We start from the raw sequence: 26,929 nt of genomic DNA, 5'->3' as shown, positions 1-26,929 counted from the left end.
CTTTGGGAGGCTGAGGTAGGCAGATCACCTAAGGTCAGGAGTTCAAGACCATCCTGGCCAACATGGTGAAACCCCCATCTGTACTAAAAATACAAAAATTGGCCGGGTGTAATGGTGGGCGCCTATAATCCCAGCTACTCGGGAGGCTTAGGCAGGAGAATCACTTCAACCCAGGAGGCAGAGATTGCAGTGAACCAAGATTGCGCCATTGCACTCCAGCCTGGGCAACAAGAGTGAGACCCTGTTTCAAAAAAAAAAAAAAAAAGAGTAAGTAAAATTTATATGTTTAATGAATTTAAAATTTTAATTTCAAATTATGCTTCTGAAAGAAAATATTTTAGTTAGTATTTAGTTAATACTAACTAAGTAGTTAATATTTCCCCCCTAGGTTTTGAATGTCTTTTAATGTTGTTTCTGGTGATATTTATTTACTTTTTTTTTCTATCCTTCCATCATGGTTGATAGCATGCATTTAACAATATTTTTTTTTTTGATACAGAGTATGGAGGAAATAATTTGGATAAATTGAAGAATCATTTCATGTTGTTTGAATGTGTAGTGTGTAAATACATCTCAAGAACATTTTTTATAGTCATGAAGACTACACACAGTCTCACCTTTGATTATCACTACAGTTCTTAAGAGCTAAAATTTTGCCTTAAAGTCTTGTTACAGGTATTTTGGGAAAGCATTATCTGCATTCCTGGTCCTCTTTTTGATCTAAATTTAATTTTGATTCTATACATAATATAATTTATAACTAAATTAATCAGGAGAGAAAGAACCCTCAATTTTGAAATTTTGAAATTGTATTTGGAATGGGCTGTGCTAGTACATATTCTGAAAATAGCCTAATTTAAGCATTTTCACAGCATTCAGAAGATGAATTTATTAATTTTATATTTCTTTTTCTGATGCTTTTTCTTTTGCTGATAAGGCATGGCAGTAGGTCACATTGACACATACTGAAACGTGTGTGTGTGTGTGTGTGTGTGAATATACTTTATCATTGACATTTCCCCAGTTTTTGAAAACAGAGTATGACACCAGAAAATAGACAAACCTTATTCCTTGTAAGAAGACTTAATATTGTTTGCATTTCTGGGGGATAGGATTTTAAAATTGCCTGCTTAATCTAAGAATATGTTTTATGTCTCAGGAGTTTGCATTGGTCTTACAATGTCTACTGCTTTAAAGATATAGATAAGTAAAATAAAGCTTAAGAAAAGGTCACAGAGAAATAACTGTGTGTCATCCTGATGACTTAGTTTGAGAGCATCTCTAATAAAAACACTGACCCACGTAATTGATTTTAATGGCAGCTTTGTGGCATCTTCCTTCTCTGGATTCACGCCAGATGCCATCAGCAGAGCCTCCAGGGACTGGGGGGCATAGAGCAGCAGATGAGTGGTTTCTCTGAAGCCCAGAGTAACTCAGATAGATTAGTTTGGTTGATAAACACAGAGCACAGCAGGCTCCAAAGGCAACTGAGGATACAACTGACCTTTTTGTTCTCTGTCAGGGTCTAAGGAAAAGCAGTGAATACAGCAGGAACAGAAAGACCATCATCCCCCGCTGTGTGCCCAACATGGTGTGTCTGCATAAGTACATCATCTCTGAGGAGTCAGTATTTCTTGTGCTGCAGCATGCGGAAGGTTGGTTTGTAGTTTGGATTGTTTATGCAGTGAAGAATGTCACCTGCTTAGCTTCCAGTTTCTCTCTGTCATTTCATGAGCAGATAGAATATATGAAACATGTTTAAGAAACCATTTCCTATTCCTCTGCTCTACCTCCCTATTTTGAGTTGTGAGGGAAAATGAAAACCCAGGTGAACAGCAGATTTCATGTGAACTATGGTACCATTTGTAGATTTACTTCACTACTTACTTTCTCATGAAATTTACCTAATATAATGAGAACTTTAATGTGAATGTGTGGTAAAAGAGCTAGATTTTATTTTAGTGATATTTTGTTCGCTTGTTCCCTGCTGAAAGGATACATTATGTTAGATGACTAAAATGAAAAGCATCCCCTGAAGAATTAATTAATTACCTCCTTCTTTTAGAAGTCAAGGGTGTTTGCTTAACATTTGACGTTACCTAGTTATTCTGATCTGAGTTTTTATGAATACAGCCATTGGCATCACATATGGGTACAAAGCAGAGGCATAGTTCTCTGCCTTCAAACTGTTTATGAAATTTCAGCTCTTTGTAGAGGGAACAGGTGGCAAAAAATATTATGTTTTGATTTTTTTTTTGCCCTTTAATACCTGAATTTAAATAAATAGTTTTTTATTTAGGATGACTGCAAACACATATAAATATAAATTCACTTAATACATATTGCCATTTGACTTTTAAGAGGTGTTCGTAAAATAGTAAAAAAATTTTAATTGTTTCCCATATTTCGTGAAGGCATTATTATTTTTATATAACTATTGTACTTTACTAATAGGCATAACATTTGTATTTAATACAATTTTTTAGGAAAAGAAGTCATTGCTTTCTGGAATGAGGTCTCATATGATAACGAATGCAAGATTTTTGATGGGGGCAATAAACAATATTGTTTATTGTGAAGTACAGCACAAGATAACTACAGATGGAGGGAAGACCTCCATATGCAGTATTTAATAGGAAATTCAGAAGGGGCTCTATGGTCTCTCAGGTATTAAGAGAGTTAATTGTGTGTGTGAATTGGATAACTAATTCACCTTTGTTCAGACATTATAGACAGCTTTTATCTGAGGATACCAGTGCATTACAGACATTATTGAATTAGAGGTCATGTCATCTGATAGCGAAATACAGCCACCTCTGGTGTGGAACAAAATAACTTGCGTAGTAATAATCCATAATAATTTAGAACAAGGTCAGTAGGATGAATGTAATTATAGTCAATATTCTATTACCCAGTGTGGATTATTCATGTTGGAGATTATCTATGGCAAAATTTTCAATCTTAGCTTACCTCTGTTATTTGTAGCTGTATCTTCCTCTTCTTCCTCTTCCTTTTCCTTCTCCACATAATTTTTCAGGTTTTTTCTACCATCTTCTCACTATCCCTTATACCTCTTGAAGCTGATGTTTCAATTGATTTTACTTGAATAGTGTGGAAAATTTTTATAATCTTTTAAAGTCATAGACTTATGACTTTTAAATTTTCTACTATTTTAGATCCTTCTTTACTATCGACCATACCTGACTTTGAATGGTCACATGACCATAAAATTTGTCTCTTTTGACCATTCATTGTAGGTGTCTATTGTTTAATTTTAAGATGGTTTTGTAATATAAAGATAGTAAATTACAATGCAAATAGAGACTCTGGATTCATTAAATATTCAGCAAATTTATTGAGCATGTACTGTATAGTAGGCTCCTTTTTAGGTGAGCAAGACAAGAACATTCTTTTTTTTTTTTTTTTGGTTGGGGGTGGTCAGGGTCTTGCTCTGTCTCCTAAGTTAGAGTGCTATGGTACAATCATAGCTCACTGTAACCTTGAACTCTTGGGCTCAAGTGATCTCCTGCCTCAGCTGGGATTACATGCATGCAACATGTAATCCCTGGCTAAGTTTTTAAAGTTTTTGTAGAGATTGGATCTCTCCGTGTTGCCCAAGTTGGTCTTAAACTCCTGGCCTCAAGCGATTCTCACGCCTCAGCCTCCCAAAATGCTGGGATTGCAGGTGTGAGCCAGCACGCCAGGCCTGCAACTTAAAATTCTTGTTGTGAAAAGTCAAACAGAAAAACAAAAAGCAAGAGAACATTGGATAATAAAAGGAACTATACAGATCTTTAACAAAGGGAGATCTAACAGATAACAACTGGGGGACTATGTTGAATTAAGTAGTCGAGGGAGCTCTCTCTGAGAAGGTGGCATTTAAGAGAAGTTCTGAATGACGAAAGAAACAATCATCTGAATGTAAGATACAGGTACGGGGATGAGTGTAAAAACAAACTTGGGATGTTTGATGACCAAGAAAGGCATCATTTGGTTGGAATGGAGCAGAGCGAGGACAATGTGAGGCACTTGTTGGTACATGAGGCTGTTGGAGAAGTAGACAGGAGCCTTGTACAGCAGAGTAAGGACTTTGGCTTTTATTCAGGTGCATTGGGAAACCATTGGACTTCTTGAGGGGTGACACAATCTGATTTACATTTTAAAAAGGTCACTGGCTCTTGTATGGGGAATAGGTTGTAGAAAGGTAAGAATAGAAGCAGTAAAAAGGCGAATACTGGAGGCTAGTCAAAAGGTGCTGCTGGCTTAGCCTTCTGGGGCACCAGTGGAGATGTTTGAGGATAGAGTCAATGGGACCTGTGATGGATTTGAGATTAGGAAGAGGAAAATCTGCAGTAATTTCTCAGATTTGGCTTCAGCAGTGCAGTGAACTGGGTGATGAACAGTGTGTTTTCTTTTACACATCAGTGACAGCGCCGTAGATTAGGAAGTTGGTCTGTGTCATAGAAAAGTAACTTTTCATATGTGCGAATAGTTATTACTGAGAAAGCAAACCTTGAACAGTTGTTTTCTCCATAACATGAATGCTTTGAATATTTATGATTTGTAGATTTAGCTTTCCATTGCTTACAGAACTACTCATAATTTATGTGAGTGTCTTGGACTCTTTCTTTCCGTTTTTAATTCATTTCATTAGAAATATATTGAGTGCTTGCTGGGACACAGGCATAGTTCTAATTTGGCAGTGAACAAAACAGAAGACTTTGCCTGCATGGAGCTTACATTACATTACACTATAGAGGCAGAACAGACAATAAGCAAATATTTAAGTAAATGTATGACAGATGGAGGTAAATATGCTATGGAGAAAAACTAAAGAAAAGGGGAAGGGAATGCTAAAGGGGTGAGAAGGGGTGGTTTGCTATTTTTATATAGGGTGGTCATCTTATTGAGAAGGGACATTTGACCAGAGACCTTCAGGAAGCGAGAGAGGGAGCATTGTAGATATATAAGGAAAGGATGTCTTGGCAAGAGGAGACAAATAGGTCCCCAGGCTTAGAGGCAGGGGTGTGCTTGGTGTTCAAGAAGCAGCAGGATCAGTGTGGCTGAAGCAGAACAGAAAGAGCGGTAGGAAGAATGCTTAGAGAAGTGAGGAGGCAGGCAGGCAGATCCTGTATAGCATTATAGGCCACGTTAAGAACTGGACTGTTATTCTAAATGAGCTAAGACATTATTGGGTCATGCTGAGCAAAGGATTGATGAGATAGGGATCATTTGCTACTTGGTGTAAAACAGAATGTAGGAGAGCAGAAGGAAAAGCAGGGAGACCAATTTTGGAGTTGCTGCAGCACCCCAGGTGAAAATGCTGATGGCTTGGACAGGGCATAAGTGGTGTAGGTCAGGGGTCCCCTGGCCACAGACAGGTACCTGGAGGTGAGTGACGGACAAGTGAACATTACTGCCTGAGCTCCGCCTCCTGTCAGATCAGCAGTGGCATTAGATTCTCATAGGAGCACAAACCCTATTGTGAACTGCACATGCAAGGGATCTAGGTTGCACACTCCTTAGGAGAATCTAATGCCTAATGATCCGAGGTGGAACAGTTTCACCCCAAAACAATTTCCACCCTCACCCCCACCCCTGTCCCTGTCCATGAAAAAATTGTCTTCCATGAAACTGGTTCCTGGTGCCAAAAAGATTGGGGACTGCTGGCATAGGTGGTGAAGAATGGTTATTAGAATCTGAATGTATTTTGAAGGTACAATGGGCATGATTCTGTCTTACATGATTTCAGAGTGTTTGGCTCAAATAATTGAGATAATGTAGTTTCCATATACTAAGCTGTGGAAGAAGTAAATTTAGAAGGAAAATCAGGGATTCCGTTTTGGACATGTGAATTTGAGATGCTTATTAAATATTCAGGTGATGTTGAGTAGACAGTTAGGATATATCAGGCAGGATTTTAGGAGAGAGGTTTAAAATGTTTACTATTCCTTTTAATAAAGCTCTTTCTTAAACTATTTGAGAGAGAAAGGTGGGGAAGCAGAATGTATTCAGTCAAGGCCATGAGAGTTTAAGTTTCTCAGCTTAGGGATTGTGTAATATTCATCATCTATATGATGAATTAGTAAAATACTTGGTATTTAGAAGGTACTCAGTGTATAATTGTTGAATACTGGGTCAGTCAGAGAAAAGATGAAAGACCAAATTAAAAGACAGAAGTTGCAAAAGTCTCTGACTGTGGATATACAAAATAGAAAGGAGGTAGAAAAGAATTTCTCTCCAAGTTACTTAAGGCCCCAAGGAGTAAAATGATTCTCCTTTTATTAGTTAGTTTTCTAAAATTATAAAACTAATTTATAAAATAAATTCAAACAAAGTAGAAGTTTGTAAAGTAAAAATAAAAATTATCCCTCCCTATTCACTTTGTTGCCTAGACCTATTCCCCAGAAATAGGCACTCTTTTAATGGTTATCATATATCTTCCAATAACTTTCCTACCTACCTGTCTGTTTTTAAAAAACTTAAATGGGTGTTACATATTGCCTTGAGCTTGAATTTTTTCCCCCCATCTTAACAGTGTACCTTGGACACCTTTAATATATCTGTATATTTAGGTATGTATTAAGAGAGGCAGTACAGTATAGGGATTAAAAATAAGCACTATGGAGCCATGCTGTGTGAATATAAATGCTGGCTCACCATTACTAGTGTGACTTTGGGCAAGTTATTTAACCTTTCTGTGCCTCAGTTTCCTCATTTGTAAAATAGAGATAATATTAATTACCTACCTTATAGGGTTGATGTGAGGATTAAATAGTTGTATATGTAAAAGGCTTAGAATAGTATCCGGTACATGGTAAGCACTATGTATTTGCAAATGGCTATTATTGATATTTACATTGTTTCCAGTACTCAATATAAATACATGTATTTATACATACATGTTTTTGTTTGTTGTATTTTTTGAGAATTATATGTAGGACAGATTTTTTTCATGTTGAATTGCTTGGCCAAAAGATGGTTTTTGATTGCTGCGATAGTAGTGTTTTATTATACATATGAAATTTAAGTACTAATTCTGACCAAGCAAATTAACAAACTTACTTTGCAATCTTATAGAAAACCAAGAGATTTAAAATCTGAGGAGAGACAAAGAGTTTTAATTAAACATTATGAATTCTTAGTTTTATATCTTAAAATGGTTCAATATCTACAATTTTATGTCCTTCAAAAAGACTTAGAAAAGTATCATTTATAATCTTAAAATTAGACAAATTTTAGGTACTTTAGCAATAACAGGTTTTTTTTAAGGTTAATGTATATCTTTGGAAGAACATATGACCCCCAAAATGATGTTATACTTATAGATCCTTATATTCTTACTTATAGATTCTTTTCCTTGAAAGTTTTTCAAAAAAAAATGTAAAGATATTATCTTTTTATAACTCAGTTTAATAAATATTTATTTAATACCTGTTTTACAAGCTAGATAGAATCCTCTGCCTGCAGCTATTAAGACTTCTCAGTCTCGTAAAGGAGATAATAAAAGCATAAAAGTAATATTAATATGATGTTGTAAATGTCATAAAGGGTATGAAGGTGAATGATAGAGGATTCAGAGAAGATATATATTGTGTCCAGTTAAGGGATAGAAAGAAATTGGTAAAAGAAAACAGATTGTGAAGGACCTTCAAGAATAGGTAAGATTTTCACAAGCAGATAGTGGGGAAACTATTAGGAAAAAAACATTCCAAGTATAAGCATGGTATGAGGAAAAGCCCATCATGAATTCTGTGTTGAGTAAGGGGAGAGGACCAAATCACGGGTTGATAACTGTATTACTCAGGAGTTCAAATGCCTATGCAGAGTTGGTACATGATTCAGTAGGTGGAGGGAATTTGGCTTCTTGAATGCAGAAATGGCATAAGATCTGTGCTGAAATAGAAGATTAATTAGGTAGCAGTTAGTAGGGTAGAATGCTACAGGAGGGACTTAAAGTAAGGATCTAGTTGTAGTTATAGCATTATCCCCAAAAATGAAGACTTTAAGTACATTGAATTTTAGATTTCAGTAGTTTATTCAGGTGGAATTGGCCTAGGAATGAATGGAGCTTTTCTTAGAACTTTATTAAAAGGTACCATTCCTTGCTGATCAGTGGAACTTTACAGATGCAGGTACTGCTTATACGGTACATCTCATCATCTGATTTAACAAGCAGTGACTTTTATGTCGTGCACATTGTGTAGGCAGTAGACATACAAAGATGAAAAAGACTTGATCCTTTCCTCAAAGTAGTCATCATCTAGGAGAATTGAAAACCACCCAAGTCATTTTATTTGGATTGCACACAGGAATCTTAGGTTTAGGTTCCAGCATTGTTAGACTGACACAATGTAGGTATTTGTGGTAAGACAATGTGAGTATTGTTGTCAACAGACTAAAGAATATAGACTCAATGCATAGCTCCTTTTAAACTTCAGTTGAAATATGGGGAAATGTGAAACACTGAGTATACTCTAAAGAGGACAGAAAGCATTAGCTAAGAAAAAAATGAAAGGAAAAAGTTAAATGCCATAACGTCCTGTACCACTAACTGTTATCAAAGTGGGGAATATGACACAAAAATTAGCTGGCTGTGGTGGTGTGTGCCTGTAATCCCAGCTAATTGGGTGACTGAGCAGGAGGTTAACTTGAACCTAGGAGTTGGAGGCTTCAGTGAGCTGAGATCCTGCCACTGCACTCCAGCCTAGGCTATAGAGTGAGGCTCTGTCTTTAAAAAAAAAAAAAAAAAAGTTAAATAAATAGAATAGGGAAGATGGTTAACTACATCACTGCTACAAAGAGGTGTATGAGAATTCTATGATTAATATTATGACCATTAGCCTTTATTGAGCATTTATTCTATGCTAGGTACCATGTCAGGTGCTATATGTATTTATTGAATTTCTTGAAATGAAATGTGAAGTAGGAAGAGGTATTTTTGATATTTCTGTTGACTTTTTTACACATGCAATTGACTGTCAATGATTATTTTCTGGTTTAGGTACTCTTGGCATATGATGCTTAATGATTACACTAAATATGTGCTGAAAAATTGTCTTCTTTATATGAATAGAGGGATTTATTTTTAACACATCATTCTTTTTTATTTTTATTTATTTATTTTTATTATACTTTTAAGTTCTAGGGTACATGTGCACAACATACAGGTTTGTTACATATGTATACATGTGCCATGTTGGCGTGCTGCACACATTAACTCATCATTTACATTAGGTATATCTTCTAATGCTATCCCTCCCCCCACCCTCCCCCCCACCCCACAACAGACCCCAGTGTGTGATATTCCCCACCCTTTGGCCAAGTGTTCTCATTGTTCAGTTCCCACCTATGAGTGAGAACATGCGGTGTTTGGTTTTCTGTCCTTGCAATAGTTTGCTCAGAATGATGGTTTCCAACTTTATCCATGTCCCTACAAAGGACATGAACTCATCCCTTTTTATGGCTGCATAGTATTCCATGGTGTATATGTGCCACATTTGCTTAATCCAGCCTATCATTGAACACATCATTCTTAATTTTTCATTTCTTTGCAACTGCAATTCTGTCTCCACAAAGTATACTTCTGAAGTTACTGTTTTTGAGATTTCTGGATCAAATTTAATTAATTATTCTTTCTTATAATACTGTTCCTAGTCACTACTGTTATAGCAAGTTTTTGATACTTAGCTATAATTGTTTAACATAAACATTATAATTGACAAAAGGGATTGAGGTGTTTTAATGGTTAAAATAAAATAAAACTATGGTGAAATAATAACTACAAGTATTGCTGGTAAAATACTGTATTTTTTTTTATTTCTCTGATTTACATGAAAGTGATTTTTATGATTTTAGTTTTAAAGATATATGTCAGAATACACAGTCAGAATTTCCATAACTTGCTTCATTAATGGTTGCCCAATTAATCTTCCTCAGTAGCTTTACTTATACAACGTATTACATATGTGGCAGGGCATAAAAGGGGAAATATATTATTAATATGTTATTTATAAAGGCATAATTATATACCACATGCCAAATTCCTCCAATCCTGGACCGGGACATTTTCAAAATGGAATAATAATATTGTTGATTTTTTCCCCCCATTGTAGTATACAATTTAAACAGCACTTATTTATGTATTTCCTTTTGACCAAGGGGTCATGCTTGAAAAATTATTATGTAAACAGAGCAGAACATAAACAGATGCTTCTAAGACTAAATGATACTTAACTTTAGAGTAGAATTTTAGCTGTGAAATTTCATATTAGTGTTTGTTATAACTAATTTCCCTTCAAAGGAAGAAATAGGTTGTCACTTAAAAAAATTGTTATCAGGAGATATGCTTGAAACCATACTCACCATTCAGCAATAACAACCATTTTATTAAATATGCTTATCTTATGGCACACTTGATGTTAATGACTATTATTGACTTGTTTTGATTGATTTTTTTAAGATAGCTTTTGCTTTTCTAATGGCTTAAATAAATAACTGTTAATTTGGAGATGTTAATACTTTTGTTTGTTTTGTTATACTTGTTCACAGGTGGCAAACTGTGGTCATATATTAGTAAATTTCTAAACAGAAGTCCTGAAGAAAGCTTTGATATCAAGGAAGTAAAAAAATCTACACTTGCAAAAGTTCACCTACAACAGCCAACTTCTAGTCCTCAGGACAGCAGTAGCTTTGAATCCAGAGGAAGTGATGGTGGAAGCGTGCTTAGAGCTCTGCCTTTGAAGAGTAGTCTTACTCCAAGTTCTCAAGATGACAGCAACCAGGAAGATGATGGCCAAGATAGCTCTCCGAAGTGGCCAGATTCTGGTTCGAGTTCAGAAGAAGAATGTACTACTAGTTATTTAACATTATGTAATGAATATGGGCAAGAAAAGATTGAACCAGGGTCTTTGAATGAGGAGCCCTTCATGAAGACTGAAGGGAATGGTGTTGATACTAAAGCTATTCAAAGCTTCCCAGCACACCTTGCTGCTGACAGTCACAGCCCCAGCACACAGCTGAGAGCTCACGAGCTGAAGTTCTTCCCCAATGATGACCCAGAAGCAGTTAGTTCTCCAAGAACATCAGATTCCCTCAGTAGATCAAAAAATAGCCCCATGGAATTCTTTAGGATAGACAGTAAGGATAGCGCAAGTGAACTCCTGGGACTTGACTTTGGAGAAAAATTGTATAGTCTAAAATCAGAACCTTTGAAACCATTCTTTACTCTTCCAGATGGAGACAGTGCTTCTAGGAGTTTTAATACTAGTGAAAGCAAGGTAGAGTTTAAAGCTCAGGACACCATTAGCAGGGGCTCAGATGACTCAGTGCCAGTTATTTCATTTAAAGATGCTGCTTTTGATGATGTCAGTGGTACTGATGAAGGAAGACCTGATCTTCTTGTCAATTTACCTGGTGAATTGGAGCCAACAAGAGAAGCTGCAGCAATGGGACCTACTAAGTTTACACAAACTAATATAGGGATAATAGAAAATAAACTCTTGGAAGCCCCTGACGTTTTATGCCTCAGACTTAGTACTGAACAATGCCAAGCACATGAGGAGAAAGGCATGGAGGAGCTGAGTGATCCCTCTGGGCCCAAATCCCATAGGATAACAGAGAAACACTATGCACGGGACGATCCCAGGATGTTATTTGTAGCAGCTGTTGATCATAGTAATTCAGGAGATGTGTCTTTGTTACCCAGCTCAGATCCTAGGTTTCAAGGACTTGGAGTGGTTGAGTCAGCAGTAACTGCAAACAACACAGAAGAAAGCTTATTCCATATTTGTAGTCCACTCTCAGGTGCTAATGAATATATTGCAAGCACAGACACTTTAAAAACAGAAGAAGTATTGCTGTTTACAGATCAGACTGATGATTTGGCTAAAGAGGAACCAACTTCTTTATTCCAGAGAGACTCTGAGACTAAGGGAGAAAGTGGTTTAGCGCTAGAAGGAGACAAGGAAATCCATCAGATTTTTGAGGACCTTGATAAAAAATTAGCACTAACCTCCAGGTTTTACATCCCAGAGGGCTGCATTCAAAGATGGGCAGCTGAAATGGTGGTAGCCCTTGATGCTTTACATAGAGAGGGAATTGTGTGCCGCGATTTGAACCCAAACAACATCTTATTGAATGATAGAGGTCAGGAACTTTTGCAAATGCATTTCTTTTTATTCGCTGTTGCTTCCAATTAACTGAGTAGGCGTTTTATCTTGTAATTAGTATCTTCATTTCCTGTCTAGAGCTTCATTATCAGTGCAGCAAATTCACCCCCAGTAATAGCTTCTAGTACTTAATGATGCCATTATTCTTAATGATACTGTTTTTAGCTACAAAAGGAGTAATTACAGTTCACTTCTGCAGAAAATGGAAGAGAAAAATGTTTTGATTTCTCCTGTCGTTTTGTTTTTAGGACACATTCAGCTAACGTATTTTAGCAGGTGGAGTGAGGTTGAAGATTCCTGTGACAGCGATGCCATAGAGAGAATGTACTGTGCCCCAGGTTAGAGCAATCTCCTAAAATGTTTCACTTGAAAAAGTGATTCGGCAGCTCTCATTTCTTTATAGAAGTTGTATTTTTGTATTTTTCACTAGCAGTTTACATATGTGTTGGATTGGGTTATCTGTTTAACCCTTCAAAAAAAGAAAATTTGGGGCTGAACCAATTAAGTAATTCATAGGTATATATGTGTATGTGTGTCCATATATTTATTATTGTTAAATGAGTTTATATCTCACTAAGAACTGCAGTGAATTCTTAGAAATGTCTTAGCTTCTTAGTGATTACAAGGACCTTTAAATACCCTGACCCTCTTTAGATTTGTAATTTCTTTCTTTCTTTCTTTCTTTCTTTCTTTCTTTCTTTCTTTCTTTCTTTCTTTCTTTCTTTCTTTCTTTCTTTCTTTCTTTCTTTCTTTCTTTCTTTCTTTCTTTCTCTTTCTTTCTTTCTTTCTTTCTTTCTTTCTTTCTTTCTTTCTTTCTTTCTTTCTTTCTTCTTTTCTTTTCTCTTCTCTTCTCTTCTCTTCTCTTCTCTTCTCTTCTCTTCTCTTCTCTTCTCTTTCTCTTCTTCTTTTCTTTTCTTTTCTTTTCTTTTCTTTTTTGAGACGTATCAAAAAAGATCTGTTTGAGACACAACAGATCATACAGGCTGGAATGCAGTGGTGCTGTTATGGCTCACTGCAGCCTCCAGCTCCTGGGCTCAAACAGTCCTGTTGCCTCAGCTTCCGAGTAGCTGGGACTACAGGTGTGCACCACCATGCCTGGCTAATTTTTTTTACAGCATTTCTTGTAGAGATGAGGTCTTTCTGTGTTGCCCAGGCTGGTCTAAAACTCCTGGGCTCAAGGGTCTGGGATTACAGGTGCATGCCACTACTCCTGGCTAATTTATTTATTTATTTATTTTTTGTAGAAACAGGGCCTTGCTGTGTTGCTCAGACTGGTCCTGAACTCCTAGCCTCAAGCAATCCTCTTGTCCCAGCCTCTGGAATAGCTGGGATTATAGGCATGAGCCATGGCACCTGGCAAAATGGAGGTTTTTTTTTTTTTTTTTTGAGACGGAGTCTTGCTCTGTCGCCTGGGCTGGAGTGCAATGGCCGGATCTCAGCTCACTGCAAGCTCCGCCTCCCGGGTTTATGCCATTCTCCTGCCTCAGCCTCCGGAGTAGCTGGGACTACAGGCGCCGGCCACCTCGCCCGGCTATTTTTTTGTATTTTTAGTAGAGATGAGGTTTCACCGTGTTAGCCAGGATGGTCTCGATCTCCTGACCTCGTGATCCGCCCATCTCGGCCTCCCAAAGTGCTGGGATTACAGGCTTGAGCCACCGCGCCCGGCCCAAAATGGAGGTTTTAAAAATGCAATATGATTTTAGTGATGTGCCAGCCTGGCATTTTATAACAGATTTTTGTAGACACAACAGTTTTATCTTGCCCTTACTGTATTGTCTTTATTTTTTAAAAATTAGAGATTTATTCTAATAATAATTCTAATAATTTATTCTAAAAATTTAGATTTATTCTAATAAATCAAGCAAAATTTATTTATTAGATCTTTTACTGACAATTATAGGTAGCATAAGCATATGAATTGCATTTGAGTTGGTTTTTCTTAGTCATCAGTGCAGATGGGGCTGTGTTATGAATCCAAAGTTTGTTCACCTTTTGCTTACCGTTTGGCCTCTTTGGATGGCCAGAGTCACTTCACCTGTCACCCCATTGGCCTTCAAAGGAGTTTCAAGCTGATTTTTTTGACATAATCTGCTTAGGTGTTGATCAATATAGTATTTAATACTTACCAGCTAACTAATGTATTGATGCTAACCTTGTTTCTCTGCATAATGGGAAGTGATGATAATAAGGATTAGAAGAGCTAGATTGTTTCTAGTTACAACTTTCATTGTTAAGAATTATTTATGCAGTAGAGAATACCAAAGTTTTCCAGCCTATAAAATAAATATCCCAAAACATTCCTGAAAGCAACTGTTAGGGTTTTATTTTCTTTCCTCCTTCTTCCTTCAAATTAAGACTGTTTGGTTTTTATTTATTCTTAGACACAATAGAGCACACCTACATTTTTTTTCTCAAATAGATAATGTGATGCTATATTTTGAAATTATATTAGTTAATAGGATAAAAAATTTCATGTTGAATTCACTTTATTACAGTTACTTGATTAAGAAAAAGCCAGATCCTCCCCACTTTCTAATTTGATAAGAAATAACATTTTAGGTTCCAATGTACTTAGAAATATATTTGTTAATTATAATGAATTTGAAAGTTTTAGGATCAAACTTAATTTGGGAGTTTTTTTGAATCAAGCCTGTTACATCCTAAAGTGAAGTCTGGTGCAAACCATATAACAAAACCAAACATTTATGGAATATTGTTTAATATTTGTAAGTAGCCCTTATTTCTAATTTTTGTTGTATTTTCCTTTTTTTCCCCTGGTTCCTAGTAAGTGTATATGTTGTTACTTATTGGAAACTATCTGTAAATTTGCGCTTGAGCATTATAGCAGATGGTTTTTCTTTATTCTCAAGCACAGTCACATTTACTTTAATGTCCATAACATGTTGGTATCCTGAGAGTTTTACTATGTGTAGAACAGAACCATATTACATTCATCAACAGATATACACTTTCAATTTCATATACTGAAATAAACCAAATTTAATACAGATCAGTTTCTAAGTTCTAATTTTTAAGCCTTGTCCCAGAAATTACAAGTCTCTTAGTTGACCAGCAGGTGGCAGTCTACCATTAATGGATTTTGCTGTCCTCTTCCAGGTTGTCCTTCACTAGCATTTGAAAAAAAGCTGTAGTCTGAAGAGGTGCTTTGTTGTCATTATTTGCATAAAAGAATTGTGCTTCCAAGCTTTGTGAGTTGCAAAAGTGTTCTAGTGTTATGGCATGCTTTGTGAACAATGTGGAAAGGCTTTCCATTCATTGGGCCTGTTAATTTTAGCAACTAGGTAAAACAAAACAAGTAATGGCCTTAACAGAAAAGTAACACCAATGTTCTAATTAAGATGACCTTAAATCTAGAGAGTTATAGAACTCGGTTAAGTCTATGTGCTCGCACCCCTCACTTACAACTCAAGGGGAATTAGAGCAAAAATTTGTAAATTACTGTTTGCCCCAAAAGTTCATAGCAGTGCTACTGATAAATCAAACCTACAAATAGGTTTCCCTCTCCTCGAAGGATGGAAGCAATGATAATATGTTAATATTTCAATGCTTAAAAATACAAATCAGTAACTACATGGGACATAGATTGTTTAACCACCTTTTGATCTACTCTTAGGAACACCAAGGGTTGAAGTATTTTCCTCTCATATGATCCCCTCCCTCTTACTTCCCAAGCCTAACCTTAGTATTATTGTCCAAGTAACTCTAAAGCATGTTAAGCAGCTGATGTTTGGTTAGAAAGAAAAGTTGTCACAAGATTATGATGAGAGCAACTCACTTCTGTTTAAACAGTGTGCACCCTCTACCCTGCCACTTCACCTCCTGGGAATCCTTATCACATATTTGTCCTGAAAACATTATCCACCTGCCCTGTACTTTATAATATCAGCAGTGTATCTTTTTATCTTGTGGATGATGTGCCTTTATATTTTGAGAAAAATTTCCAGTAACAGATTCGATTTGCATGGACAGAAACTTGAGCAAATGCCAAACTAGCAGGGGGGCCATTATTCTGCTCTATAAATAAGTTTAAAAAAGAAAAAACACACACACAGAAACCTGTGAATCAACATGTTTTGGTCTAATTGAGGGGAAAAGCAAGACAGATAAATTTTGAAATGCAAATGATCACCTTCTGTTATTTAAGTATAGTTTCTGCCAACTTTGTGATCCTAGATTTTAAAAAGTCGTAATTATTTCAACAATGTATACTCCCAAGGATGCCCAAGATTCACAAGTTTCTATAACAAAACTGAGAACTTTTTAAAAAGTTGCCACTTTTTTATATTAAAGAAAACAAATCCAACAACAAAAAGACAAAAACCATGGAGCTTTCTCTGTCTACATCTGTGAAAAAGCCAGCACATAAATGGCTGCAGCTGCAGACCCATCAAGAGGGTCTTGAGAATACGAATTCACTGATCAAACCCAGCCCTGTTTTCAAAGTAGAAGCCATTCCTTTTAGGTTCACTTTGTATCCTTAGATTATCTAGGATGATTCTCTAGAAAGGTTTTATTTTAAATAAACATCATTCATGGTAAATGGGTTCCTTTCATACCACAGAAACACAGAATGGAGTTCAGGAAGAGAAAAGGCAAAAGAAATAGTCCACAAAGTAGGAACAGATTGTATAGTATGACAATGTAAATATAACACTGTCTGGTTTCCACATTAGGAGACTTTTAGATACTTTATTAGGATACTTTTACACAGGTTCTTGTATTTTTTTTTTGTTGTGAGAGATTAGAGAATAAAAACTGGAGTAAATTGGTTATTTTTCTCTGGAGGACTTTCTTTTGGTTACTCTGATTTTATATCCGTTTTTACACACATAAACACAAAAGTTTTAGCCAAAATATTTTATGTGCTTTATCATTTGATTTATTAACTTATGATAAAGAATAAACCTTTGGTTATAGTGTTTTAAGTATAAAGGAAAAATAAAATGTCAAGAAAGTATTTTTTTACCACTTTTTTTCTTGACTCCTATCATTCAAAAACAGCTAGAAAATAGAACCTGTACTACTAAGCATATAAAATACAAAAAAAAAAAAAAAGAAAGAAAACTGATTCTGAGGTGGGAGGATTGCTTGAGGCTGTGAATATGAGACTGCGGTGTGCTATGATCATGCCTGCAAATAGCTACTGCACTCCAGCCTGGGCAACATAGCATGACCTTGTCTCTTAAACAAAAATACAAGAAAATGATATTCGAAAGCTTAATATACGATCTGACACAAGTGCATAAAATTATTTGTGTTAGTTAACCTAATATAGTCACTTAAGTTTCCCATTCTAGTTTTGAACAAGTTGATATGGTATCCTATCAGTATGTGTCCTTCACTTTTATTTTCTGCCCCGTTATGAGTCTTTAATTTGAAATGCTTGAAATTTACATTGATATTTGTCATGAATACTTTTCAGACTTGAGGATTTATAGGTGCATATATGTGTAAATTGAAGAAGTCCAAAATGCTTTTCACTGCAGCCCGATCTCCATGCTCCCAGATGTCAAATGACAGCTTTGCTTCCTCTCTCAGGCAATTTCACACTTGCAAACAGCTCACAGCTGACGGTGAAAAGTGAAACATAGAAAAATCATGCTGAAAACTATCTGTAAAAATTCAGTTTTAGAGCATGACATTTATTGACTACTTTTCTTTGTTCTTCTAGCCTGACTTTATCAAATAATCCATGAATATGTTTTGGGGAATAGTTTTCCCTGCCCTTCTCCATAAACATGCTTTCTATGGCATTTGATTCTTTATAGGCATGGAGCTCTATGTAATAGTTATGTATCTGATAATTAAAACTAGGACTCAGACCATGGATGGTTTAAAATATCTTTAGGCTAGCAGAAGTTTTTAAGGTTTAGAACATTTACACGGAATTGAGAACTACCAAACCTGCATATTGTCCCAGATCAGGTATAAACTCATTGCTTGACCTCGGGAAATTTATTTAAGACTTTCTAGGCCTCAGTTTAACAGTAGTAAAATAGATTTGTTGGGTGTAAGTAAAATCACAGATGTCAGATCATCTGACATCCTCCTTACACAAAATGTACTCAAAATGGAAGTTTATCTTATTAAGGCAGGCTTTTTCCCCCAAGGGTAAATATTGATTTCTTATCTAATGTTAGTAGAGTTAAAAAGTTATTTCTTTTGGATGACTTTCTGAGTATATATTTTTACTCATTTGTAGAATTTGTACATAAAGTATATCATGTGGAAATAAGGGATTTATGGAAAATACTTTCATTTAGAGGAATGAAGCCAAAACAACTTTTATTTGGGGTAAAAGTTGAATGTCAAGATTCTCAACAAACAAAATTGTTTAAATAAGAAAGAAATATTTAGATATGAGAATTTATGGGACCTGGATAATTTCAGCAAACATGAGAAATCTAATTTTAAGAATGTGAGATTGATAGGGAAAGCAAATAAATATAGATGTATATTTCAAAATAATAATGACATAACCAGGAGGTACTACTTTTTTTCCTAAAACAGAAAGAAGGTGGCAGCAAGAGGGAACTATAGGAATAATTTTCAGTAAAATATTTATGGTTAATATTTAAATATTATGTTTCAGACAGTAACTGTTTTATTTACCCTTAAGCAAAACTTCAGCAATAGCTAGCTCTCTTGTACATAGTATTTTAATATTTTCCTTGAATGATTAACAAGTATGTTTAATTCTTTGCCCTCAGTTCTTACCATCAAAAAAAAACAAATCTATTTCTTCTTCAGGAGAATCAGTTAATTTTTCAGTTTGCCATAGAATAGTGATGCTTTTCCACTGAAGAAAATTTGATACACTTCACCACTGTATATCCATGAAACTTGTAATATGAGTATAGAGTACAAGCAAAAAAGGCTTCAAGTTAATGTAAGTCTTACATTGTCTAGGCAAGGCCTTTGTGGTGCAAAGAAGATCAAAGGATCACTTTAGGAGGACTTGAGGGTCTAGAATCCTGGAATCCATGGGCCAGTCACCATCACATCTCAGTTAAGGTTGCTCCATATTGAAAGAGACTAGTCTGAAATCATGATTCTCCTATGAGGCCAGAATGTGATTTGTCTCTAGTGGTGAGAATGAGACAAAGTAAGAGCGAAGAGTTCAGTCCCTGTTATATGGCATCTTAGCAACTGACGCATTAGCACATCCCAAGAGAAGTTCAATGAATTGATGTTTTGATACAGAAAAGGTGAAAAACAGTATCTCTGTACATTTCATAGTACTACCTGATATTTGGAGTGGAGGGTTTATGTCAAACTTTAGATTAGATTATTAAAAGTAAGTTAATCTTAACCTTTTATTTACCCCAAACCTTTTTCTTGATGATCTTGGGCAAATTTCTTTTTCAGAAGAGGAACATGAGACTAGAGACTTATAAAGTATTAGCTACAGTGTAATGCTTTTTATTTTTCATATATCAATTGACTTTTGTCAAGCTATTCAGTAATTGGCCTTACCTCTGCATTATTATAAAGAAGAAAGTGAACTGTCTTTTGCCTCTGATGTTTAACAAAGATGTAATGCTGAGTCTTAAACATTATATACTAGAGCAATTGGCTAACTACTTTTATCAAATCATCAGTTTCTGTATCCCATAACATTTTATAAATTTTAATCTCCATTAGGTTACCAGGTCTTAGTCCTCCTAAGCAATTCTTCACAAATTCTTCCTTCGAATAAATGTTTAAAAATGCTAAGGTTTTAAAAATTGAGTGAGGATAAGGCAAGTAGGATTTCTGAAGCTCCTTTAATAGCAATGCATGTAGTTCTCTGCCTAACACAGCAGCAGAGCGGCAGAGAGGGAGCAAGTGAGCGAGAGAGCTATGCCTGTCATTCTCACAATTTTCAGTTAGCCTTTTTCTCATCAATCAACTGTAATGGCTTTGGTTGGGTAACACTATGACACCCGATGGCTATTCAGAATGGAGTTGTGATATGATCAATGGAAAATGGAGCATGCTGTTGGTTTTTTCCTACTAGAAATTCAGGGTGAGAGAGTAAGCAAGATTGTTTAGAGCTCAGAATTATAATTATAATCAGTCAACCAGAAGTCATGTGGTAGTTACTCATTTCTTATTTTATCTCACGAGAAAACCGTATAGTAATGATACCTATAAACTCCCTTGAACAAGTATTCTTGGCTGTGGAGTGCTGAATCAAGTGGAATTAAGGCGTTTTGACCCAAGTTGTACAGATAATTGCAGGGAAGCTCAGAACATGGTTGCCAGGTCACCAGGACAACAAGAAATTCAGAGCTAGGTAGTGGGAGAAAAGTGGAGTTAAGCCTAGCCTGAATTAGCTGAGTGTGGTCCGCACTCAGGTCCAGTTCCCCACAATATAGCAGGCCCAGGGGTTCAGGTAATTGAATTACCTAAAAGCCAGCTGAATAAATAATGAGGTGGTGGCAGGAAGCAAGGCTAGAGACCGAGGTGAGCCAAAACGAATGTGTGTAGGGTGGAGCAGCACCACATCTCCCCTGTCACCTTGCAGCACTGGGAGAAGAACGGGGCCCCAGCTGCTGCAGACTTCTCCCTCTGGACCGTGCCAGTCTCTGTCGTTGGTCTTCTTTGGATAATACGCTAATTAGAGTAATGTGATTCCAGGAACTTTCAAACAGTTCGTGTACCCCGCTCAACAAATACGGCATTTGAATAAGCAATTGAGTACAATGCTGGAGGACTTTATGGAATAGAGAATGGATAATTAGGCAGTCAATGTTTTCTGAAATAGTATAAAATAAGAAAAAAGGAGCAAAATGCCCATTTGAAAGGATGGGCTAGGAAATGAGAATTCCAGGCTCTAGTTAGTCTGTCACCTAAGAATGAAGATCTGCCTCGGAAATGTGAGACTGTAGGGAAGTTTCTTCTGTCTGACTTGACTCATTTCAAGTACAAGGCCCCTGTGAACAGCTTTGCATCTTTGAACACTTGTAAACTTTAAGCTATTAAGCTTTGATATTTTAGTTTGTAACTATTAGAGGAGCATTCCAAACCTGGAATTAAAATGAAATTTTATTGTCATAGTTGCTGTGGCTTTTAGTTTTGCTTTTGGTTGTAACATTTTCTATTGTCATATACAAAAACTTTAAAAAATTTGTCTCTGTATTTAAAATAGTACCCCGGCTAGGTAGCGTAGTTGTCCTACAATGCATGTAATAATGAATTTGTTTTTGATAACATTTAAAAAATATTTCTAATTGATACAAATGATCTCACCAGCCCACCAGTCACATAGAACCAGCTTACAAATTTGTGGCACATTTTATGGAATTAGGTGCCTAAATTCCTTTAATTGAACAGGAATAGAAAAAAACTCTTGAGTTATCTCCCTGTTCTGTCTTCTTTATTCCCCCAGGGTTTTTCAGCTTTTTTTTTTTTTTTCCGAGATAGAGTCTCGCTCGGTCACCCAGGCTAGAGTGTGATGGTGTGATCTCGGCTCACTGTAACCTCCACCTCCTGGGTTCAAGCAGTTCTCCTGCCTCAGTCTCTCAAGTAGCTGGGATTACAGGCGGCCACCACCATACCTGGCTAATTTTTTTTACTTTTAGTAAAGTTGGAGTTTCACAAGTTGGCCAGGCTGGTCCTGAACTCCTGACCTCAGGTCATCCACCTGCCTGGGCCTGCCAAAGTGCTGGGATTACAGACGTGAGCCACCATGCCCAGCCCAGCTTTCTTTTCTTGATGTAGCACACGCCACCTGTGCCAGAGCAAACTGTACCATCCAGAGGCAGTCATTGTGCTTTGCATGGAGAGCACTGGAAGGTGTCCATTCCACCACCTGAGTTTAGGCTGCCTTCATCTCTTGCCTGGAATAGTGTAGTCAGCTGACTGGCCTCCACTCATCCTCTAATCTTTGTTTCTTCCTGCGGCTGAGTATGCTTTAGATAATGTTTTAAACTTTTTAACCTACAACTTGTAAAAGTGCAAAAGAACTTGATGTAGATCTGCATGCTCAATGGAACGTAAAGAAAACGAATGTGATGAGGGCTTTGGTGGTGCTTTGAGTGCCTTGAATGGACAGTGCTACAAAATACAAGATTGATATATTTATTCAACAAACATTTATTAAATGGCTCCTGTGTCCCAGGCACTGTGCCTAGGAGCCAGAAATAAAAGACACAATTGGTATAATATTGACGGTTACTTTTGAAGATTTACATGAAAAGGAGTCTACCCAAACAGAAGAAATATACAATTGGTTAACTAGGATGTTAATAGACCTTTATAGGTGAATAGTTGTATTTATAGAATGGTAATTTTCTGAGCTAACAAAAGACATGCTTAGCTGTCCCCCTTCCCACAGTTTAGTTCCATATATTGTTGGATACAAAAAATGCTTTCTTCTGTGTTTCTTTCTCTTTGCTCTTTAGTCATCAGCTGCAGTGGAAGACTAATGCTCAGCTCCTGCATAGAAAATCTTTATACACAGCAAGAGCTGGTGAGAGAAATTGACTAGGATTTTGTAATTCTAGTCCCTTTCAATTAGCAACAGATGCTGCAGGGAAAGATTGTCTGTATAGGAACACAGTACTAATGTTTCTGTGCCCTAGCTGACATGGAATGCTCATTGCAAAAGAAAGATGTTCTTTTCCTTGGTCAAAGTTGTCACCAATGACAGATTAGATTTTTTTAACCTTTCTCCTAAATCCATTTAATGAAGTCTGACTCCCTTAGAAGAAAGTTAAATTCTTGACCAATTGTAACAGCATTTCTAATTGAACACTTAAAGAATTTATAGAAAGTTTAGACGTTCCAGCTTCCTTTCTGATAGTATAAAGGTATACAATGTGCCTAATTTTAAGGTTTATAAGAATTTGCCTTTGTTCTTATGTTGTCTTATTTGTTCCTTATGGGTTTTTTTTCCCCCAAAAGAGAGCTTTGGAATCCTTGAGGTCAAATATTTAAAGTGAACATTTTTATTATTTTGAGAAAAAGAATCCTGTGGCATTAGAAAACGATATTTACCTTTTACCTCCTTCCCTAGTGTATTTACTACTGATTATCATTTTAATGTATTGTATGGATCTTGTGGCCTTAAGATTGGCCTGTCATTCTGATATTTGGATAAAGCATTATGTTACTTATGTGATAAATTCTTCCAGCATCTAACTATTGGTTTAGAGTATTACATAAACACTATTTACAATGATTGCTGCTTTTTAATTAAATTTATATGACTTCTTAATAACAGTTCCACAGTTGCTATAACTTTGAGAGTGAAAAGAAATGAGGCTTTTAAGATTCTATTCATTTAAAAAAGCCTAGTTAAGAAAAATAGTTTAAGAGTTCTGAATTACAATAGAATTTCTCTATAAGTGAAATTCTCTTCTAAGAAGATTCTGAACATACTGTATTTCCTTCTGTTTCATGGGGAGAGAAGAGAGTAACAACAGAGCATATTGCCAGAAGGAGGTTATGGACTTGTCTCTGGGAATTTTTGGAATGGGGATGGGTAACTATATTGTTAGTAAAGGTAAAGTGAAGAATTAGATGATTTATGTGGTTCTTCTTTAGTGGAAAAACCAGGGGACTGAGTCAAATGGCTCACCAGTCTGATGGTGTGTCTTAACATGTATCTGTAAATGTGGAATATCAGATTCCCTTATTAAGCATTTTAAAAGTGATGTCTTTTAAAGAAAAGCAAATTCTGAATTTGGGATGTTGAAAGCCCCACAGTTGCTTGAAATGCAAGATGCTTCATCATTATAAAACTTTATGGAAACATTTTTGTTTAAAGCTTGAGTTTAACTTGCAGTTTCTAGTTTTCTCAATTTTGTATACAATTTCCAGTATAATGTTAGATCTGTCTTTGGTTATTTTTGCATCATGTCTGACAAATCTATGCAGTTTAAATTGTATAATCTTAAAAGGCAGTGCCTGTACCCTTAGATAAGCATACATCATGAAGCATACATCATGATTTTAATATGTTGGAATCACATAGTCTCTCCAATGTCTTTCAAACTTCCTCAAGTCTGAGAGTATGTACTGTTCTTCTTTCCCTTCCTTTCTCATCGCTATATAGACATCTTATGGTTGAGTTCAAGCTTTCTGCTTTTTTGCTCCTTTACTTTTGGGTGCTAAGATTATTATAGTTGCATGTAGGGTAAACATTATTATTTTGGCTGTAAGAGGGAGACTTGGAAGACTCTGAATATCATAAGGACTATAAAACTTTGTTATTCTGTGTTTTAGCAAGCTCTTTGGCAATATGGGCTACCAAGACAGCATTATTTTTCTGAAAAATATCTTGGCTTATTGAAGAGTGTTCTATGAGGTGTTAAACATGAGTAAAGCAAAGGTAGGCAAAGCACATTTTATGTTGTGATATCTTTGTTTTATTTAATCTTGTTTATTCACTTGTGAAATATGATAGTTTGAATCATTAGTATGAATCAGTAAGATTCTATATTGTAGTTAGAATATCAGAATACTGAAGTGAAAGTTCTAGAATTTGACTCAACAGTTTGCACATATTTGATGTCCTTAAAAATTTATGGATGAGTTGAAATTTAATCAGGAACTGATTCTGTATCTCCATTACATTAAAAGATGATAATGGTTAGATTTAGTGACCCTGATTCATTTCACTTACCACCAGGTAATTAGTCTTTTAGGGAAAGAGAGGAGTGGCTGTGTATAGAAAGGAGAAAAGGAAGAAGATTGAGGAATGCTTGCTCATCTTAGCATAATCCACTCTTTGGGCATCTTAGGTTAATGGAGGGAGAAGAAGTTATGAGAAAGGCTCATGAGTGCTTTTGAAAACACTTTCAGGATCATAAAATTACAGATTATAAGAGGTTGAAGGAATGTTAGAGGTCTGGCTGTTCTCATTTTCAGAGAAGCATAGTGATATACTCAGCCAAGCTCAAACAGCAGCATAACCAGAGCCTTGGCAATACATCTGTTTGACTTAAGGATAAAAATCCAGGATTCTTTGATATCACTATCTCTTTTTGAGTTTTTATGGGAATAAACTGAGAAATTATTTTCTGAGGTAATAGTTTATTTTTCTCTGATCATGTTTCTTAATGCCCGTAGTGTGCCACTGCACTTGTAGAGAATAAGGATACTGTTTTACCAAGCCTAGAAATTGCAATTATAGAATGTAGTGGTAGGGAATGGGGCATGCCCAGAAACTTAACACCTTGTGTTTTATAGGAAAAATGTTTTGAAAATTGGCCAAAAAAAAAAAAAAAAAAAAAAAGTGGTAGAGTTTATCCTTTAAAATATTTTTCTAGGCCAGACGTGGTGGCTTATGCCTGTAATTCCAGCACTTTGGGAGGCCAAGGCAGGAGAATTACTTAAGCCTAGGAGTTTGAGACCAGCCTGAATAACATGGTGAAATCCTCTGTCTACAAAAAATAAAAATAAAAAAATTAGCCAAGTGTGGTGGTGCATACCTGTGGTCCCAGCTACTTAGGAGGCTGAGGTGGGAGGATTGCTTGAGCCCAGGAGGTCGAGGCTGCAGTGAACCGTCATCCTGCCACTGCACTCCAGCCGAGGTGACAGAATGCGAACCTTTTAAAAAAAAAAAAAAAAAAAGAAAGAAAACAAAACAAAATGTTTTTCTGCTTGTTTCCAGAGATTTTTCAAATTTGAGTTAGGAGTTAAAGGGGATTTCTCGACTTCACTGTGTTATTCTTTTAAAATAGCCTCAGAGACTTACGTGGTATTTCTTTTCATTCTCTACTTTTGATTTTAGGCACATATACCTGATGTTTGTAGTAACTATCATGTTGCTTTATGTATAAATCAGTGTTGTTGGTTTATGCTTGGGTTTTTTTATATAGAGTTTGCAAGTAAAGTAGTTTTAGAGTAGTGGTCTTTGACAGCCACACAACTCAGGTTTCTTTTTGGCAATATGGTTTCAGTGTATATCTTAAAATTTTTAATCTAAGAATTACTGGTATTTAAGGATCTTAAAAGGGCAACCAAATAAAGTCCTTTGACTTTATTTTTTTTCTGTTTTAACACCTATAAAGAAGAAATTCTACAAGTACTGACCTTCACCTGTTCTCATATTTAAGCTTCCTAGCTGTTAGGAAGTTCTTCTTTATATCTTACCTAAATACAGCCTAAATACAGAACTCTTTGTCGTAACTTAGAGTCATGTATGAAAATCAAGGACAGTTGGTCGTGATATCAATATCACATTAATTAATGAATCCCTGCTTGATATAAAGTCATTTTGAACAGTTTCAAGCTGCATTGTTAAGGGGATAGATTTAAAAATTGTTCAATGTCTTCTTTTCTGGTTTCCATGAAAAACCAATTTACCTGTTTACAGTTCTTATCCTTCTCTACTACTCCAATGTGATTAAAGACATTCAGCCTAGCTGCCTTCATAGTTTCAAAAGCAGTTTTTCTTAGATGGGACCAGCAGTCTCCTTAGACCTAAGTGCTGTTAGAAAGCTGAACTAATCATATCCAAGAGGAGGCAAGAAAGAAAGTCAATGGGGAGGAAATGAAGCAGGCTGTCTGTAGAAGAGAGAAGAGATGAAGATCCAGGAAAGATGGAAAATGGGGAGTGACAGAGGTAGACTGGTTGACAGCACTAAAGTGTCTCCAACAGTTATCTCAGGTGCCACTTGGTGTCTTCTTAGACTAACTAGCTAGCAAGCCCACTGAAGAGTGGGAATATAAGTAAACTTTGCAGGGGTGTCCAATCTTGTGGCTTTCCTGGGCCACACTGAAAGAAGAATTGTCTTGGGCCAAAT

At 36.1% G+C, this 26,929-nt stretch overlaps 1 protein-coding gene across 10 annotated transcripts in view; it reads left to right on the top strand.

Annotated features, from left to right (window-relative positions):
- RPS6KC1 (ribosomal protein S6 kinase C1) overlaps positions 1 to 26,929 on the top strand; it is a 219,633-nt gene that overhangs the window by 174,864 nt on the left and 17,840 nt on the right. For 9 of the 10 annotated variants that reach the window (XM_030935916.1, XM_030935919.1, XM_030935918.1 and 6 more), the window contains 3 exons: positions 1,523 to 1,655; positions 10,552 to 12,147; positions 12,419 to 12,508. In XM_030935916.1, the coding sequence (XP_030791776.1) occupies positions 1,523 to 1,655; positions 10,552 to 12,147; positions 12,419 to 12,508 (1,819 nt within the window). The remainder of the gene's footprint in view (positions 1 to 1,522; positions 1,656 to 10,551; positions 12,148 to 12,418; positions 12,509 to 26,929) is intronic. The other variant, XM_030935917.1, reaches the window with a different exon arrangement.

This window comes from Rhinopithecus roxellana, chromosome 8 (genome assembly GCF_007565055.1).
Source record: "Rhinopithecus roxellana isolate Shanxi Qingling chromosome 8, ASM756505v1, whole genome shotgun sequence".
Taxonomy (NCBI): Eukaryota; Metazoa; Chordata; class Mammalia; order Primates; family Cercopithecidae; genus Rhinopithecus; species Rhinopithecus roxellana.
This window is presented reverse-complemented; position numbering and strand designations above follow the sequence as displayed.